The sequence below is a fragment of the Trichosurus vulpecula genome, chromosome 1, assembly GCF_011100635.1.
Source record: "Trichosurus vulpecula isolate mTriVul1 chromosome 1, mTriVul1.pri, whole genome shotgun sequence".
Taxonomy (NCBI): Eukaryota; Metazoa; Chordata; class Mammalia; order Diprotodontia; family Phalangeridae; genus Trichosurus; species Trichosurus vulpecula.
The window spans coordinates 243,184,434-243,204,015 of record NC_050573.1 but is presented as its reverse complement, the minus strand read 5'-3'; the positions used below and the strand labels follow the sequence as shown (position 1 = coordinate 243,204,015).

Sequence of the window (19,582 nt, the reverse complement as noted above, 5' to 3'; positions counted from 1 at the left end):
CTAAGTCATCAGTCTTCTTTTAAAAGCTGTCTGGAGAGGGAAGTTCTCTTGCCTCCCATGACAGGGAAATCTGGTTGTAGATCTCTCTTTAATGAGCCATATACTTCATACAGCTAAAGCTATGTGTATCTCATTAAAAAAAATTCACTTCTATTGTATTCTCCTGAGTTAAGGTCTATTCTCACACCACTTTGTGTGTGTGAGTGTTGGGGGTGGAATAAGGGGAGAGGAAGACACTTAGAGTCTGGGATTAGGTAAGTAAGCCTACAGGCAATATATTATGTAGGAGACCTGTAGGATTCTTTGAGATTCCAGGTTAAAAAAAAAACAAAACCAAAAAACCCATCACTCTAAAATCAGTGATCCCTACAGACACTTTAAATTAAATTAGGCTGTCCTGTCCCTGATGTCAAAACAACACAACTGGGATTTCTGCCCAGAAATGTAAAGGACCCAGAAATCTTTGTGAATGAATGAGTTTTAAGTCTGTTTGCATTATCTCACCTCTCTTGCTCACTTTCTCCTCTTAATTGCTTTCCACACCCATAAAGAGGAAAAAAAAGTCTAAGGATTTGCAGCTGGCAGGCTCTAATGATGTATGCTGATTTGTTAATGAAACTTTAATTATGAACTGGAGCCGTGCACAAAGAACAGAATGTCCAGGACAGATACTAGGTTTGCACTCAGTCCTCTCCCCCTGGGGCATTTGAGAAACACGGTAATTAATGCTGCACACCCTTCCTGAGAGAACGGGGGCTTGGGTGCCTGAATCCTTCATTTTCATGGTCAGACTCCTGGGACTTTGGGGGCCCAAAGCACAGGGCCGCTGGAAGCCACCCCAGCGATTCTGTCCATTCAAAAATCTCCCTTTTGCTCATTCACGGGATGTCTGGGTAGGGGCCATTCACATGAGTCCAAGTAAAACATTTCCAACAAAAGTCCAAATGTGGGGGAGCCACATGTCTTCAGAAAATTACAGGCTTATTATTTCTCAGGCCTCCAGTTTAAAACTTGTCCAAAGTATGACAGTGGCAGGGGGAGAGGAGAGGCATGGAAGAGAGCTTTTTTTTTTTAACTTCCCATGTAGAAGAACAAATACAACTGGAAATAAACACTTGGTTAAAGTATAGCTGGGGATCTATAGTTGGTTAAAGAGGCTGCTTGGTATCTGAGAGCTGAGTTCAAGTTCTGCCTGTGACATATACTGCCAGTATGACCCTGGGCACAGTGCCCCACATGACTTGCTGACCATCTGTTTCAGATGAGTTGCCTGTTGGTAAAGGTAACTCCAGATGAGAAACTTCCTTTATTGTTGTTATTCAGTCACATCTGACTCTTTGTGAGCCCAGTTGGGGTTTTCTTGGTAAAGACACTGGACTGGTTTGCCATTTCCTTCTCCGGCTCATTTTACAGATGAAGAAACTGAGGCAAACAGGGTTAAGTGACTTGCTTAAGGTCACACAGCTAGTGTCTGAAGTTGGATTTGAACTCAGGTCTTCCTGACTCTAGGCCTGACATTCTATCCACTTTGCCACCTAGCTGCCCAAAGGTATCTCCACATGAGAAATATTTCCTACACTGATGAAATTACAGTTCTGGACCAAAAAAAAAAACAAAAAAAAAAGGAAGGGATGTGTGTGGTGGAAACCTGCTTCTCTCTAACTGGAATAGGATTCGATATGGTGGAGTCAGGTAGTTGGAATCAACTTGGTAAATATGTGGCAGACTTAACTAAGCAAATTATTTGGCTCATCTGATTTGTTTGTGGTCATGTGGACATCCCCAGGAAGTACCAACAACAAAACAGCTCAAAGTGGGAGCGTTGGCTGCCCCACGTTTCACACTCTCACCGATGAGATCATCCCACCTGTCCATATGCTAGGTAACTATGCCAGCTCTCGGCCTTGGGTTCTGAGTTCTAGCGGGGAATGTGAGAGTGGCTACCATGTTTGGGAGCTGACTCAAAAAGTTAGATGTGAGTCAGGCCATTCCCCAAGGCAGAGCTGGGGTGGGCTGGTCCTGGAGGGGTGCTAAGCAAGCTGGTTTGCTCTGTCTAGCTTTACATCGGTTTGGTGCTGGCAGTTACTAAGGCATGGATCTACAAAATAGGACTAGAGATGGCTGAGAGAGATGGTGGGCTCGAGAGGCTGTAGCACACCTAAATGACCAAACGGAATTAGAACGACTGGATCTTTCCAAGATTTCCAATCACTCGGACCATGCAAACTGGAGTGATTGCTTCAAGGTCCAAGTTTTAAGGGGTCTCCTGACTTGTGGGTTCTATCATTCAGAGTTAAGGCTCAGGTACCTATAACCGGTCCTAATTCCCTAATTTTGGGAGGACTGCCTGCTTTGTCAACCCCGTGCAGAGTTGTGAACAGTTCACTGCCCTGTAAAGAGGGAGAAAGGCTACTTGTGTTTCTCCTCTTACCCTAGCCCTCTCCTCATCCTCAGGATCAACTGAGAGAGACAGTCTCTTGGCTAGTGCTACTACATCCAGGTCAACTCTGCCTGAGGAATGAGGAACCCCTCAAGGCCATACCTGAGACTGGACTAATAAATGATAGACCTCATTAGCTTCACGCAGTCCTATACAGTCTCACAAAGGGTGAGAAAAAACAGTATAACCCCCAAGCAGAAATGAAGCTACACACAAGGGCAAAGGGTGTAAAACGTTGGGTGGTTGGTTGCCCAAGGAATGCAAACATCAATGAAAAGGTGTTTTTTTACTTCACTCCTGTTATGGTTGCTTTCATTTGCTCAAGAGACATTTCTTTTTCTTGGAACTATGAAGTTCTGATTAGGTTCTGACCTATTAGTGAACACAGAGTCCTGGAATAAATTAAAAACCTGAAACAGACCTATCATGGGCAGAGTATAGTCCACCCCTAAAAGTGAGATCTTTTTTGGAAGGAAAAATTTCTATAATTACATACTACAGAAAATAATGACTATAGGCCCCCCTGAGATAGATCTGGGGCAAAAATATGGACCAATACAGTAAGATTGCTGTCAAAACACTGAAAATTCAGCTCAGTCCCCGTAAGTATACAAGCATCTTGTCCAAAGGATAAAGGGAGAACAACTTCTCTTTATTTTCTTAGTGTCCTTCAAAGCTTAGCATGGGCACCATTTTTTATAAGAAGTCTTTCCTGATTCCTCTTCACTCCCCTCCTCCACCACGTGAATGTTCGACCTCCTGACATTTTTATCTGTTTTCATATTGTATCTCCTCCCCCCTCCCCAAGCAAAATGTAAACTCCTGGAGGTCAGGAACTGGTTTCCATTTCTGTCTATATCCCCAGCAAACAGTTCAATGCTCAGTCTATAGCGGGTGCTTAACATAAGCTGTGCTGAACTGAACTGAATTCTCCCCTTAGATTTTCTCCTTGAGTTTAAGCCAGGGTTTGAGATGAAATTCACGGGGCTCAAGCTCGAAGCTTCCACCATCTCTGCTGGTACTGCTTTCTTAATCTATCATAAAGCTGTATGGTACAGAGGTACTAATCTCTGTAGAATTCCCTGGGGATCTGGGCAGGCAGGTGCTGGTTCCATCACTGACCCCTTCTGCCCAGCCTCAGCAATAAGTTCTAGCAAGCCCAATATTATCAAAGATTGAGAATCACAGAGTCACAGAAATGACCTAATTTGGCACTCCAACAGATGTTACTCACCATGTATGAAGGAAAAATTAAAACTCGCTTGTGCTTGCCACAAGGCCACTGGGGATCGTCCAGAAGATTTGGGTCATAATCAATGAAATCTCCCAGGTCACTACCTAAGGATCATACACACAAACATATACACAGAGGAGTCATTAATGGCCCTGATAGAAAGCTAACTGGGAGCTCAGAGTAAAACCTGACCAAATGCTGGGTTCACCTATTTCATATTCTTTTTTTTCCTTTCTTTTTTTTTTTTTGGCAGGGCATTTGGGGTTAAGTGACTTGCCCAAGGTCACACAGCCAGTACGTGTCAAGTGTCTGAGGCCACATTTGAACTCAGGCCCTCCTGACTCCAGGGCCAGTGCTGTACTCTTTGTGCCTCCTATTTCACATTCTGATAGACCCGTGCATGACAGTCTATTATTTCTCCATTTAAAAATATCCTATTGTCATCTCTGATAGGAGATTATCGCATCCCTTAATTTATGAAAGTTGTATGTAAATCCCCCCAGGTGTCATGAACCTGCCAAGCAGACAAAGTTCACTTTATGTACTTGAATATTCAACGAATCAACCTGTTATCTAATCTGAGAACCCACAATTCCCTGTGGTTCCTATGGATTGACTATTGGCCCATAGAAGGTGGTCCTATCAATGTACTTCTTATTAACATCAAAATAACCCCTTTCATCCTAAGGGGGTAGCTGCCCGTGACCATAGTCAAAAGAAATCATGGAACTGTGCTTCAGATCTGGACGTAAGGGGAGGATTTTGATAATTCTTGAAATCCTTCCATGGGCAAGGATGGAAGTCGTATCTCTTTTCTAGCCTCATAAATCAATTTCCCCACAATGGCTCGTACTGACTAAGCTAAAAGTAATCAAGATTTCCTTCAGGAAATCAATCCAGTTCCCACACTGGGGACGACCCAAAGGAGGAGCTGCTCACACTTGACCCTGTTTGTGCTTTATTCTGTTCTAGTGACTCGAGGGGAAGTCGCACTGCCAAAAGGGCTGAAAGTTACCAGCTGAGGGCAACGGCCAGAGCTCCAGAGTTACCTGTGTCGATGCTCCCTTGGGTACTGCTGCTTGCCCTTCCTATGGAAAGGCTACGGTGGCTGGCGTTGCGAAACTGGGAGGAGAAGGAAGAAGTGGAATCTATGGTGTTTCTCCGAGCTCCAAAGGCATTGGTGGGTAACAGAAACTGGGTGTAAGAAACAGTCTAAAGAGACGAAGACAGAGCAGGCAAAAAATGACTCCCAAGAAGGAGACAGCAGATTTTTTTTTAAAGCTAAACCACCTTAAAGTGGTGTTTGCCACATGTTGCTTAATACATAACTCCAACATTTGAAGGAGCTGAGGTGTCTTCAGCACAGGGAACTCCTGATGTGGGAATGCCTTCCATGAACACAGATCTCAACCCACCTATGACTTATTGGTTAAGTGGCAGGAAGTTGCCTTAGGCACATACAAGTTGAGTGATTTCTCCATACAGCTAGCAAGTATCAGGGGTAGGATTTGAATTCAAGTCACTTCATCACCTGTGCCATGATGCCTCTATTTATGTTACTTGATATCACCCTTCCATCTTGTCCTTCCAAACATGGAAATTCAGCATTCATGAATTTAAGTAATTAAGTGTATTTCTTTCTAAAGGAACCAGGCAGGGAAAGTCCTGTACATACAACATGAGTTCTCTATTAAATGTGATGGGATATCAAGAATGTTTTTGACCAGCTACCTGGAGAGTCCATTTCCCAGGCTTCCAATTCCTTGTCATGGGCACACCTGGAAGTTACCCTTCCCTGGTAAAATGCTCTCCCCTGAAGAAACACCTGTATCAACCTCAGATTGTAAGAATTTATAGCTACTGGACAGGATCCAGCACAGGAGAATTAAATATGTTCCAAAGTCTCTCTCTCTCTCTCTCTCTTTCTTCCCCCCTTCTAGTTTTCCATCTGGCAGTTCCAATTGACACACTCCGATTCAGCGGTGATGGAAGAATTCGGCTGCCCTTCAACTTGGTGCTTGTTACCACGCGAAGTCAGAGGTACTGCTAAGCCTCTCGGGGACATGGTTTAGGATGCCAAAAAACAGCCTGAGTATCACATTTCCTGAGCTGACATTAAGAAGGCAGCTGGAATGCCACTTGCTTGCATTAACACTTAATGAATGTCTTCATACCACTAATCACTACATTCTCAAGTGTGGCATGTTAAGGGGGAGGGGAGCTCCTGGGATGTGTTGAAGACTGTTGTAAACAGCAGCGGGGAAGAGAAATAATTTACTCTGGGAACTCAAACCATACTGCTATGAAATTATTAGTGTACTGTAAAACTGCTGGTTTGAGGTGGAGCTGGGAGATCCTGGGATGGAAATCTCAGAAATCTGTCCCTCCTCTCTCCCTTTCCCTCCCTGAGCCACTTGCCCTATCTAGGCATCCCAGACCCCATCCTGACGGGCCAGTGTCCTCGTTGGCTCTATTAGTTTCAGGATGAGCCTGTGTTAACTCATCATTTGAAGCCAAGCTTTCTCACCTTGCCGTCTGCTCCCAGCTCTACACCTTCCAGGCCAATGATCTCTTTCAGGCTCACAGCTCCGGCAGACTGTCGTCCTCCGTCCAATTTCATATCCCTGGAGAGGAAAAGCCAAAGAAAATGCTTTGGTCCACCCCCAAAATAGCCGCCATGCTGCTTGTTACACCACACCAAAGTCAATGAAGTGCACCCTGGAGAATAGTCATTTTTTTTCTCCCTCTTGCAACACAAGGCTTTCTGGGTTCAGTTTGTTGTTGTCGTTCAGTCATGTCTGACTCTTCATGACCCCATTTGGGGTTTTCTTGGCAAAGATACTATAGTGGTTTGCCAATTTCTTCTCCAGCTCGTTTTCCAGATGAGGAAACTGAGGCAAATAGGGTTAAATGACTTGCCCAGGGTCACCCAGCTAGGAAGTATCTGAGGTTAGATTTGAACTCAGGAAGATGAGTCTTCCTGACTCCAGGCCTGGCACTCTATCCACTGCACCACCTAGCTGCCCACATAAGGGTTCAGTATGTGCACATTTTAGCCATTCCAAAATAAAAGAAAACCAAGTGGACCAAAAAGCCTATAGGAGGAAGTCATACTGAGAATCTAAGTGTCCCTTCAATAAGGTTTCCTTAGACCGCGCACTCTAAGGACTGTATTTGGCCTTTCTTTGTTTTCTCCAGAGTTTAGCATGTGACACACAGTAGGTGCTTAATAAATGCTTATTAGCTGACCTCTGGAACAAACTGAGCAAATAATAAGGAATAAAAAATCTGCCAATGCAAAAAAAGTATCTCTGGGACCCAGTCAACCCACCCTCTCTAAAGCAAGGGATGCTGAGTTTTCCTTCTGTTCTTTGACACCAGACATAGGATTATAGATACAGAACTGGAAGGAACCTTGATGGCCATTTTGTTCAATCCATCCATTTTGGAGATGAACCACTTACTATCCTTTTTACTGCTATTAGCCTGGAAGAAAAAAATCATTCCTGTCCTGAAACATCTTACTAGACCTATTTCTGAAATGAGTGCCCTAATATAGACATTACGACTATTTTGTTCAGATGCTGTACAGAACAATTTCATGTCTGTATTTGTCACCTGGGGCTGGCTTTCTATGGCTCTTTTTACAAAGGGTTATTTAAATGATTGGCTAAAGGTTTCTACATCAAAAAACATTAACTCAAAAATATTTGTCATCGAAAAATAACCCAAGTTGGTGTTTTTCTCATCGAGAAGCACAGGGAGGCTTGTATGATATAAGAAGGTCATGTATCATGTTGGTAGAAGATAGGATACCAGGTCAGATGAATTGTGGGGAGAGAGGAGAGGTTAAGGAGGAAGAAGACTGATGGGGGAGGGAAGAAGGAGAGATAGGGAAAAGAGGAAAAAGAGGAAAAGGGGGAACAAGAGAGAAGGAAAGATTAAAAAAAGGATAGAGAGAAAGAGAGAGGAGAGGACAGACAGAGGGAAATGGGGGGGGAAGAGGGAGAGAGATTGGAAAAGATACAACAGAAAGAATACTGGCTCTGGAGTCAAAGGACTCAGGTTCAAATTCTGCCTGTCACTACCTACATAACCTTGGGTAAATTATTTGACTACTGTGGGTTACAGTTTCCTAATCTTTAAAATGAGGGGACTGGACCAGTGGGTGCTAAGGTTCCTTACAGATCTAAAGCAGTGAGGCTTTTTTTTTGGAGAGTGGAAGGCAAGGCAATCGGGGTTAAGTGACTTGCCCAAGGTCACACTGCTAGCAAGCGTCAAGTGTCTGAGGCAGGATGCAAATTCAGGTCCTCCTGACTCCAGGGCCAGTGCTCTATTCACTACATCATCTAGCTGCCCCTAAAGCTATAAGATTTTAAGATAGAGGTGTCAAAACACTCAGCCCAGTATAGCCTGAATCAGATTAAAATGCATTTGGGAGATATTTAACAAAATAAATACAATAAAATACAATAGAACATAGATACTGTTAATACACGGACTGACGAAAGTACAGAAGGAGGAATCTGAACATGACCAATGTGGGAATTTATTTTGCTTAATTATGTATATTTGTTACAAAGGCTTTTTCACTCCCAAATGAGAAGGACAGTTAGTTGGAGAGGGGAGAAGAGAGCTAGGGAGAGAATTGCTGAAAGAAAAAAAAAAACAAAGAAAAGAGGGTCACTGAAGCAGGGTTTTTTTGTTGTTGCTATATGTTTTTAAGAGGAACTGGAGAAAAGCCAGAAGGAATCACAGACAAGCAGGTTAACTTTAAGAGTTAACTTATTATATACTCGAAAAAGTTATTATATGCTTAAAAAAGAAAAGCAAACTGTACAAAATAGAGATTCACAGTTTCTTCTACAATCCTCTTCTACATGGAAGCATTCACTTAGTTGGTGCTTGCTAATGTCTGAATTTTTTTTTAAAAAATATATCGCTGCTTCTGTCTAAGTCTGGCTTCCTAACTTCGTCCCCTCTTATCTCCACTGGAACCTAACTCTTTCAATTAAGAGGCCTATTCACTGAATGGGCCTTGCCTCACTCAAAGTGAGAACCTGAAAAGGCCTTAGCCTGAAAGGGCCAGGGTCTCCCCTTGCATCCTGGGCCACCTCCAGTCGTCCTGGTGAATGTCAGGCCACTGGCCCCAGGTGGCTTTGGAGGAGAAAGTGAGGCTAGTGATCTTGCACAGCCCTCCCTCACTCAAATCAAAGTCAACTGCAAGTCATGTCATCATTTCCCTGGTGTCATGGTCCTCTTCAAAAACAAAGGACAAACACAACAACTCTTTCAATTATTCTGTTTTTCTCTTTCATCTCCAACAGAGGAAATTGGTGGTATAATGTAAAATTAGTTGAATGGAGGGTCTGTCCAAAAACTTAGTAATTATTAATAAAAACATTCAAATACATAAACAAGAATTTAAAAAATGACTGTACATGAAAAGATGAACTTCCGTTCTTAGCAGTTGATTTAAAAAAAATCATCAGGGGATTTAGAGCTGAAAGGGAACTTGGAACTCATCTTGTCTTGCTCCTTCATTTCACAAATGAGGAAACTGAGGCCCAGAGGGGCGAGCTTGCCTAAGAACTGATCTGCCCAAAGTGATGCAGGTAAGAAAGTAGCAGAGCCAGAACAGAGGTTCCAATCATGGCTCTACCCGCTTATCCCTGTGTCTTTGGGCAAGCGGCAAAATGGCGTTCTAGAGACCTGGGGTTGAATCTCGGTCCTTATACTTCATAGCTGTGCAACTCTACACAAATCTTACCTTCTCTGAGCTTCGGTTTCCTCATCTATAAAATGCAGAAAATGCCCACCTTGAAGGTAAGTGCTATATAAATGTGTGTTAGGTGGCGCAGTGGCCCGAAGTCAGGAAGACCTGAGTTCCAATGCCTGTGTGACCTGGGCAAGTCATTTAAAGTTGTTTGACTCGAAAGATAAACTGGAAAAGGAAATGGCAAATCATTCCAGTATTGGCCAAGAAAATCCCAAATGGGGTCATAAAGACTTGGACATGACTGAAAATGACGGAACAACAACAAAATTCACAAGAAATTATTGTCTTGTTTAACTGGTCCCCCAGAATCTGATCAGCCCTTGGTAAGCTGAATTTCTAAACCTGCAAAGCTGAAGACTGGATGATTTTTTTGGAGAGGGAATTTCTTTGTATCTCTTACACAATCTGGCACATAAAAAGTATTTAATAGATGCTTGATGGACTTGCGGCAACTCATCCAAGCTACGGAAACGAACTCTGAGGCCCTGGCTGGAGGAGCCGAGGAGACTCCCTAAGTCATCTGAATACGTAATACTGGCATTTCTTTGTATCAAATACTGCATGAAACAAACAGTACATTAGCTGTGGCTCAAAATCTTTTTACCATACAGAGATCTATCTCCTTAATGTCATATGCTCTTAAGAGGAAATGAGTATCAATAGATCATAAATCTATTCATTGGCAGTTAGGGAGTGCCATAAACTAGTGACTGTAACCCAAACAAAAATGCAGGGCCTCTTTCTGGACTGATTTAACACCCACATGCCCTCCTGTGATAGTCGCTATTCACAACTGTTAATAGAAAGTTCTGTCCTCTAGAGGCATCTATATTAACAAAACAAGATGGTTGATACATAGCATTTAAAAAAAATTCAATGTACTTATTTCAATATATTAGTTAAATGTGAGAAACTATGGCCCAGTGGATAGAGTTATTAGCCTTGTAGCAGAAAGACTTGACACATACTGGCCATGTATGACCCTGGCCCAACTAATGTTCAAGAAAACTCCACTGCCTCCTACAAGTCCACCCGGGGGGAACATCTGAGAATTCTTTGCCTTTCAATGTCTCCATGAATTTTAAGGTGCTAGAGATTGATATTATAACTGCCTTACATCTAGGGGTGGGGAGGGCTTCTTAACTCTGCCTTTTAGAAAGCTGTTTCCTTGCTCACAGGCTCTTGCTTCTTGGGGAAAGTAGAACTGGAAGAAAATTCTTCTGATTAGTTTGTTGCTTAATCAATGCGTGCTGAACAGAACAGTTAGTCAATAAACACATGAGGGTCCACCAGGTGCCAGGCATCGTGTTAAGTGCCAGAGATACAAAAAGAGGCAAAAGAAAGTCTCTGCCCTCAGGGGACTTACGATTTAATGGGGGAAATAAGTAAAAAAAACATGTATAAACAAACTATAAACAGGATAAATAGGAAATAATTAGCAGAGGGAAGATGCCAGAATTAAGAAGGGCTGGGAAAGGCTTCCTATAAAAGAGGAGATTTTCTTTGGGACTTAAAGGAAGCTAGTAGACGGAATTGAGGAAGACACTTTTGACAGGAGAAACAGAGAAAATTTCTGTTGTTGAGAGATGTAGTGTCTTGTTTGTAAAATGAAAAGGAGGTCACAGAATTCAATGAGGGGAAAAGAGATGATTATGTGAAGACAGGGAGAGTGCAACGGTAGTGATCTGGGGACCTTTCTCACTTTCCCCTGATATCACAGGTAATACACCAGAGGGGAATGGATGGAGGAATCCAGTCACACATTAGCAATGCAAAAGAACTCGAGAAGATGGTAAAGACACAAAAAACACCCATGATGGATGAAAAATAGTGGAATTAATAAAGCGAATGAAGAAACCGTTTCTTAACTAGTAATAGATTTGGTAATATATATCATTTCAAAGCATGTTTCTACAGATGTGCGGCTGTTCCATATAAAATTCAAAATATTTATTTCCAAATACCTTCCCCCTTCCCCCCATTAAAACTCCAACCCCTAATTTCTTTTCTCATCTTTGAAATTATATTTCCGGCTTCTCCATGTAAGGTATATATGGCTTTGGTTACGGAGGGAATATGAGCATAGGACATATATTCAAGGGGGCTGGGAGAATAAGAGAATACGGAATGAAGGGTTGGGGAAGGAGAAAAGAACTGGACCTATTTCACTTGTATAAGTGTAATGGCAATTAGTGATTAAAGATCTTCACCCCCCCCCCAACCCCCACCATTCAATAGGCCTCAGGTGGGGCTAGTTAAGGGAGGCTTGATTGGAGGCAGGCCTACATCCTTTACTTACTAAGTGCTACGCCCCAGGCCTACACCCTTTTGCTGATTGGGCATGAAGCCCTTGAGCGCTAAGAAGAGTACATATACCCAGAAGGTAGCCATTAAGGTCAGAATTCATCCCAAGGAGAAGAAAGAACCCTGAGACAACAGAGCTGCAGAGGGAGTGCAGAATGGAGAGTGGAGACCAGAGAGATGCGGAGACCAGGAACTGAAGAGGGGAGAGGACACAGGCAAGTAGACAGTTGCGATTAGTGAGTGTTTACAGGAAGGCTGGGGTGGGGGGGGGGCGGGGAAGGTTACAGGATGACTTGGTTGTTTGCTGTAATACTGTGTTATAATTTCCTTGTTACATTAAGGTGGACTTACTGGCTTCGGAGTACAACTGTTGCTGCGTTTAGTTGGAGTTATTGGTCTTGGGGTTTGATTCTCTGGTGTTTAAATAATTGTTATACTTCCTCTGCCTTCTAACTAGAGAATCTCTTATACTTTGCAATTCTGAACTGTACGGGCATATTCATGGTCATCGTTGGGGTCATGAATCTTGCCTTACTGATACATTAAGGAACATCCCTGGTGAGAAACACTGCCTACCTATGTAGGCCAGCACATACCTTGTATGTTTCAGAGGTAGGATTTGAACCCAAGTCCTTTGGTTTCAAGGCTGGCTCTCTATCCATTACACCAAATAAGCAGGAGTGAAATGTGTCACTAGCCTAGGTCAATGTTGTCTCATATTTGGGGTATTTTATGTCAACTGTGAGAAAGGAGTATGGGCATTTTCCAACTCACTTGTTCTCATCTGTCTTTAATTTCCAGCTAACTTGGTGGTCTCCTCTAGAACAGCCTTGTACATGTAGCCTTCTGGTCACCTCACCACTCAAAATAGATATATAATCACTAACAAAGCCTAAACTGGAGCTCTTTTCTCATTTTCCTTTCTCCCTTCTTCCCCCACAAAAAAAATGAAATTGGCAATAACCAAAAACTATCCTCAATGTTTTCCTTTTATATAAAATCCAGTGAAATCAAGCACAAAGAAAGAACGCCATGCAGGGAACTCCCATGGCTTGTGGCCAAAGGAGCAAAACTCACTTGATGAAAGATGAAAGATTCTGAGTTCTAACTGGTTTTTCAAATGCCCTACTGGTGTTTCCTGATACATGTAAAGGTGATGGAGAAAAACAGTGTGTTGTCTGTTTGCAAGAATCAAGTCCTTCCATATTTTATACTATAGATAACTTAGTGAAGCTGGTATTTCCCATTTATTCTTTATTTAGCTATTTCTGCTCTCATGACTGAATCATGAGCTGAATCTCACACTGCTTTAGTCCTTTAATAAGGCTGTATAAATTACCTTCTTCACTATGACTCTGTGAAGGAGTTAAATGCAAATGCCATGTCATTTAAAATCAAATACCAATCATTTAATCTTGCTTAGGTCTCAGTTTCCTCATCTGTAAAATGGAAAACGTACTTCTGATATGTACCTCAAAGGTTGGTTGTAAGGCTTAAATGACACAATGTGCATAAACTACTTCACAAACTTTCAAGCACAATATACATATCAGCTATTACCATCATCATTAGAGAGAGACAGCATAGTCTAATAGACAGAGATCTTGCCTGGGAGCTAGAAAGACTCGGGTTCAAGTCCCACACACTAGCTATATGACCTTGGTAAAGACACTCAACCTCTCAGTGCTCAAGGCACTATAAGTGCCTATAAGTTGTGATCTGCATTGGTGGAGAGAGTTTCCTCACCACAGAGTTCCCTATGACAGTGAAATCACAGATCTATTCTATTGTCTTATGTGGAGATAGCTTGGTACAGGGGGTAGAGCACTGGATTTAGAGTCAGAAAAACTTTCAAATCCTACCTCAGACAATTACTATCTATGTGACCTTATCAAGTCATGTAACTTTTCTGAAATTTAGTTTCCTCATTTAAGATAAAATCATTTTGTTTGTTATTTTATTATTCATAATTTTATTTATATAATTTTATGTATTTATATTTGGTTTATATATTACATAAATTTTACTATAGAAAATCATAACATATTAGATAACATATTATACCTAGATAATAATATGATGGATGATATAATAATATATTAATATTTATAATTAATTTATTAACTAATTTATAATAAATTAAATAGAAATAATTTACAATTAATATTTATATAATTAATATCAATATAATAGTATAATGTATGATGATTTATATTTTATATTATACTATATAAATTTATAATTTATAATTTTACTTTATTATGATTTTCATCATTTTACTTCATACATATAATTTTAGTTACTTTAAAATTTTTAATTAATTTAACTTTATTTTAAAATGTTTGATGATTTTAAAATTTATTTTAATAACCTTTCTCATGGGGTACTTGTAAGGCCCAAATGAGCTAATGTTTGTAAAGTACTTTGTAAGCTTTCCAGGGTCATTTAAATGATGACCTATATTATCACCACCACCCCTATTTTGCCAATGAGAAAACTGAGGTTCATAGAGTTAATGACTAGGTAAAACAACTGGGTAAGGAGCAATTGCTTCTTTTCTGGCCGGAAACCCTGAGGGTCTTCCCCTCCCAGATTGATTTTTTTTTAAGTAGATAAAAAGAGAGCACTTTTTTTTTGCCTCATTTCTTACCTAGCCTACTGAACGGTTTTTGTTTCAGATAAACTGAGACTTGTTAGAAGTCCTTGGCTTAGAACGGCCAAGGTCTCCCACTGCATCCAGGGCCACATCCAGTCATCCTGAGCTATAACTTGCCACTGGACCCAGATGGCTCTGGAGGAGAAAGGGAGGCTGGGGACTTTGTACAGCCCTGCCTCACTTAAATCCAATTCACTTGCACATCTAGACATCAACTTCCTGACGCCACTGGTCCTCTTTGAGAACAAAGGACAAACAACAACATGTAAAAACCACTAGTCTGTTTTACAGCTAAAGCTCAAACCCAAGTCTCTAAACTTCCAAATCTCTACACGGCCTCATATAAATAATAAAGGCTGTACAGAGCACAAACATCAAATAGTAATTTACCAACACTATCCAATCAACAGCAGAAACATGGTGGATACAGAGCTGGCCTTGGAGTCCGAAAGACCTGAGTTAAAGTTCGGCTGCCGTTACAGACCGTGTGACCCTGGGCAAGTCACTTAACCACTCCTTATTTTAGGCAACTCTCTTTAAGACTGTACATCATAGAGAAGCTGCTAACTACATTAGGAAAGGGCGTGTCATCCCAATGAAATCACAGCTCTCGTCCCTGTCGTGATCCATCAGTAATGGAACAAGCAAGAGCATCTCTCATACGACTGTCTCAGTGCCTGCACTTTGTTCTCTAAATACTATCTATCCATAACTTCCTACTTTAAAAACTTCATTGGCACAGCAAGTTATTGAGGATGCCTGTTGGAGCTGTGGGCTTCCAGCAGCTTGTTAAGAGCTGTAAATATTTCATGGTGAGAATGGGGTGAATGCTCCTTGTCCCCTTTTTATCAAATCCATTTGGGAATGAGCTTGCCAAAAGCTGTTCTAATGCTTTTGCATGAAAAAATCTGGACACACATCTGCACAGGAAAATGAATTATTCTTTCCTAGAGCTGGAAGAGGCTGCAGAAGGCATTTAACTGAGTCTCCTTGTTTTACAGACGATAAAAACCAAGGCTCAGAAAGTTTAGGCAACCTGCCTGAACTCACACGGCTGGTGGCAGAGCTGGAAACGACGCAGCATAGTAACGGACAAAAATCAACAGCAAGCTGGCAAAGGCTTTCATATACATCGTTTCATTTGAGTTTGACAAGAACCTTGTAGGACTGAGGATCAGAGTGGTGAAGCAATTCGTCCATGGTCACACAGCGTGAAAATGTCAAAGGCTGGATTTGAACCAGAAGATGCCCAATCCATCACCCTATCCACATACTACGGCTATGCTGTTTCCTAAAGAAAGTGTCAGGTCAGGCACCAAGAGATATGTCACTGTTGGGGAAATGGGAATATGTCCAACTCCATTCTCTGGGGCGCAGAATTTAGCAGTCGTTCTTTTCCTTCTCATCTGCCCTATATATTCTTCCCAATCTTGATTCCTACATAAATCCATCTGTGACCCATGAATTGGAAAGTTAAGCTCAATCTAAATTTATTCTAGCACTGAAATAACATTATATAATTATCTCAGGTACTATAATGCTTAAGCAATAAAGTAAGAAGTTTAAATTGTTCCTTTCATTGAACAAAAAATGTATTGATTATTCCATGCAAGGTGCTGTGCAGTCTCTGCCCTCATGGTGCTTACAATCTGTTTTTCCCTTTCAGAGACATTAGAATGAAGAAATGAATTTAAAATGAAAACAAAACAAAGAAACGCATCTGCTGTCATGGAACAGGCACATTCGATTTGGAGTTGGAAGGACTAGGTTTAAAACTGGCCTCTGCTTCTCCTGGGCAAGTCACTTTGGCTCTAAAAGCCTTTCTTTCACCTTTTGTAAAAAGAAAGGGGTGGATCAAAGTCTTTCCTGGTAGAGGTGACCCAGAGTTCTCTGAGTTATGCCAGCTGATCCCCACTGCTGGTAGCTTCTACAATGCTGGAAAGGCTTTCAGTACTTATACTGACTGCCTGCTTTCCAAGGACCAATCTAGCTAAGGACAGAGAGGTTCACCACTCAGGCCAATTCTTTGGCTGTGACAAGTCGTGAAACATTTTTCCCCCCAGCTCTACATTATTTGCAAACATAAAGGGGAAAAAAATGAAAAATCTGTTGGAATACAAGGTTCATTTTAAAAACATCAACATCTTCGCCTACAAGCTAATTAATATTTGATCAGATCTGAATAAACTATAAAATTTCATATAACAGAAAGACATTCAATTCTCTAAGTCTGACCTTTAATATGCTTTGGAGTTTTAGCAGGGTAGCAACCTCAGCTACAAAGAGTTGGGCCATTCGTAAGCTGTTAAAAGAAAACCTAACTAGCAATTTTTGGCAGGTGAATTTAAAGAAGGGCCCTTCCCATCTTAGATACTTCAAAAAATAGCCAACATCTAAGTAGTCTTTTAAGGTTTGCAAAGCACTTTATAGAATTTTCTTATTTGGCCCTCACAATAACCCATGAAGGAGGTGGTATTATGAACCCCATTTTAAAAGATGAGAAAACAGGTTGAGAGAGGTTTTGACTTTCTTAGGGTCACAAAACTAATTAATGAACATCAAGAGCAGAATTTGAACTCTGTTCTTTCTGATTCTGAGTTCAGGGTTTTCTCAAATGCACCAAAATGACTCCAAGAAATATGGTGGCAACAGAAGACTGCAACAATGACTTCCAATGAGCTGGAATTTGGGTCTGAGAATCCCTAGCTAGCTGAAAGACTCTAAGCAAGATAATTAACCTCTCTGAAAACTGGTTTCTTTTGAAAAATGAGGATAACACTTGTGCTGTTGCTGTTTTCTTGGCAAAGATACTGGAGTAGTTTGTCATTTTCCTTCTCCAGATCACTTTACAGATGAGGAAACTGAGGCAAACAGGGTTAAGTGACTTGCCCAGGGTCACACTGCTAGTAAGTGTCTGAGGACAGATTTGAACACTGGAAGACGAGCCTTTCTGACTCTAGGCCCAGTACTTGGGGCACTATGACGCCCCCTAGCTAGCCTACAGTTGTACTAGCTAGACCACAAGGTTGTTATGGGGCAAAGCCTTTGCAAACCTTAAAGCACTATGTAAAAATGAGTTATCAATAAACACAGCGTGAAAATGTCACGGGGCAGTATAATGTCTAGGGCTCTCTAAGATGCCCAACTTCAATATGATAAATAGTATATCAAAAGAACAAGGGTTTCTTAACTCAAAGGCTCTTGGCAAAGAACCGTGCCAGGCCTTGGAAAATACAAAGATAAAAAACAAACAATCCTTGGTTTCAAGGAGTTACATTCTACTAGGGCTGGTAGTGGTCTGCAACCTGTATACAGATGATAAAATATAACTTCATTTGTAAAAGGACAAAGTACTTAGTAATTGGGAGGATTGGACAAGAGATTTTTCTGGGTACCCTAATAATTTTTTGGGGGGGGGGAAAAAAAAAGAAAAACAAACCAAGTCTGGCCTGCCTTGTAAAACAAAAACTTTATTTACTTCCCTAGGTGTGAATTAATGTAACCTTTCACTGTGATACCCCAGTGCTTTGATAAATGTTTGTGTACTCTTCTCATATTACTGAAGAGATAACTGAGAGATAAACCATCTGCCCAGGGTCATGCAACCAGTGGGCAGCAGGACCAGCCAGAGACCTCAACCCGCCACTGGCGGTCAGGCTGTCCGTCCTGGGCTGCTTTCTGAAGTGAACTTTGTGTCATGCCCTTAGCTCAAAGAGATTTCAGAAAGCTCTAGTGAGACAGATTTAAGTGGAATTCCCAGGGGTGCAGTGATAAAATCTTTGCATTTTTCTTTCTAAGGCCATTGTTCTGATCTCTCGCTAAAATAGTGTATAAAAATAAAACAAGGCATTTGGCCAGAAGAACAGCATGAATTCCCCCGGTGTTGGTGAGGTCAAACTTAAGGGAAGGGAGAAAGACTTTCAATCAATCAAAGTTAATGGGGATCCGTATCTGGAATTAATTTAGAAGACTTAAGATAATTTCTCTGAAATTGGTCTTTTCTTCAGGGTCTCAAAAAAGTCCCTGCAAATGCAAGACTATTCTCGTTCTGTGCACACTGGAAGCTCTATTATCATATGCGGAGACTTTCAGAGAGGGTGAATTGGTGGTTAGTTGATATTCAAACTCCCTACCAGGAAGAAACAGATTTTGGTGGCTACCCATACGCCTTATTTCTATGGGTAACTCAAAGGATTTAAAACTCCTTGGATATTTCTTGTTTAGAAGGCTGGGGGAGCCTCTGAAGTCCTATTGCTGCACAATAAATATATGTGGCCAAATGAGGCATCTTGTATGACTAGGAGATTATGAGCCTGGTTGAATAGAAAGATGGTGGTGCCTTCAATCCTGATAGGGAAATCTGGAAGAGAATGGGTTGTTTGGGAGTGGTGTGTGGGTGAGAACTGAGACATAGAGATGAAATGCTTCCATTTTCCAGAGTGGGTTATTTCAGCTGACATTAACTCCGCCATGGCAAACTCTGTTCTCCTCTCCCTTTACTTTTTTATGTCTCTGTCCAATCATATCTGCATGCCCGTCTTCTTGGCAAGAATACCGGCGTGGTTTTGCCATTTCCTTCTCCAATGTGTTCCCATTTTACAGATGAGGAACTGAAGCAAATAGAGGTTAAGCGACTTGCCCAGGGTCACACAGCTATTAAGTGTCTGAAGCCAAATTTGAACTCAGCTCTTCCTGACTGCAGGCCTGCTCTATCTACTGCACCACCTAGCTGCCCAACATGGTTCTATATAAGCTTGGTCTATCTGAATTTATAAACATAACCACCTGTGAACTGTCCTGTTGGAAAGCTTGACCATCAATTCAGTTTAGCAACAAGCATTTATTAAGCACTTTCTACGTGCCAGGTACAACACCACGTGCTAGAGATACAGAAACACGGAGCTTCCGAATTCAGAAAATTAGCCTTAACTACAACCCAAAGATTCCAGAGGTGATAGGAAATTCTGTCTAGATCTTTTAAGGCAATATACTTATTCTATGTCCCCTCAAATACCTGGGAATGTTATATGAGGGAAAAAAAGCCCAATTCAAAACATATTTGTCATCTAATAACTTGAAATTGGGGACTTCCCTTTGGTTGGATGGGTGTGAAATGACTCATGTAGTGATTGTCTCCAGACACAGGACCTCCAAATCTCAATGCTGGGC

At 41.4% G+C, this 19,582-nt stretch overlaps 1 protein-coding gene across 1 annotated transcript in view; it reads right to left on the bottom strand.

The window, feature by feature from the left end:
* The window catches only part of CABLES1 (Cdk5 and Abl enzyme substrate 1), a 160,002-nt gene that overhangs the window by 18,953 nt on the left and 121,467 nt on the right, over positions 1 to 19,582 (bottom strand). Inside the window, exons 5-7 of the mRNA XM_036743767.1 lie at positions 6,202 to 6,298; positions 4,724 to 4,886; positions 3,675 to 3,778 (exon numbers count right to left, since the gene is read on the bottom strand). Coding sequence (XP_036599662.1) covers positions 3,675 to 3,778; positions 4,724 to 4,886; positions 6,202 to 6,298 — 364 coding nt within the window. The remainder of the gene's footprint in view (positions 1 to 3,674; positions 3,779 to 4,723; positions 4,887 to 6,201; positions 6,299 to 19,582) is intronic.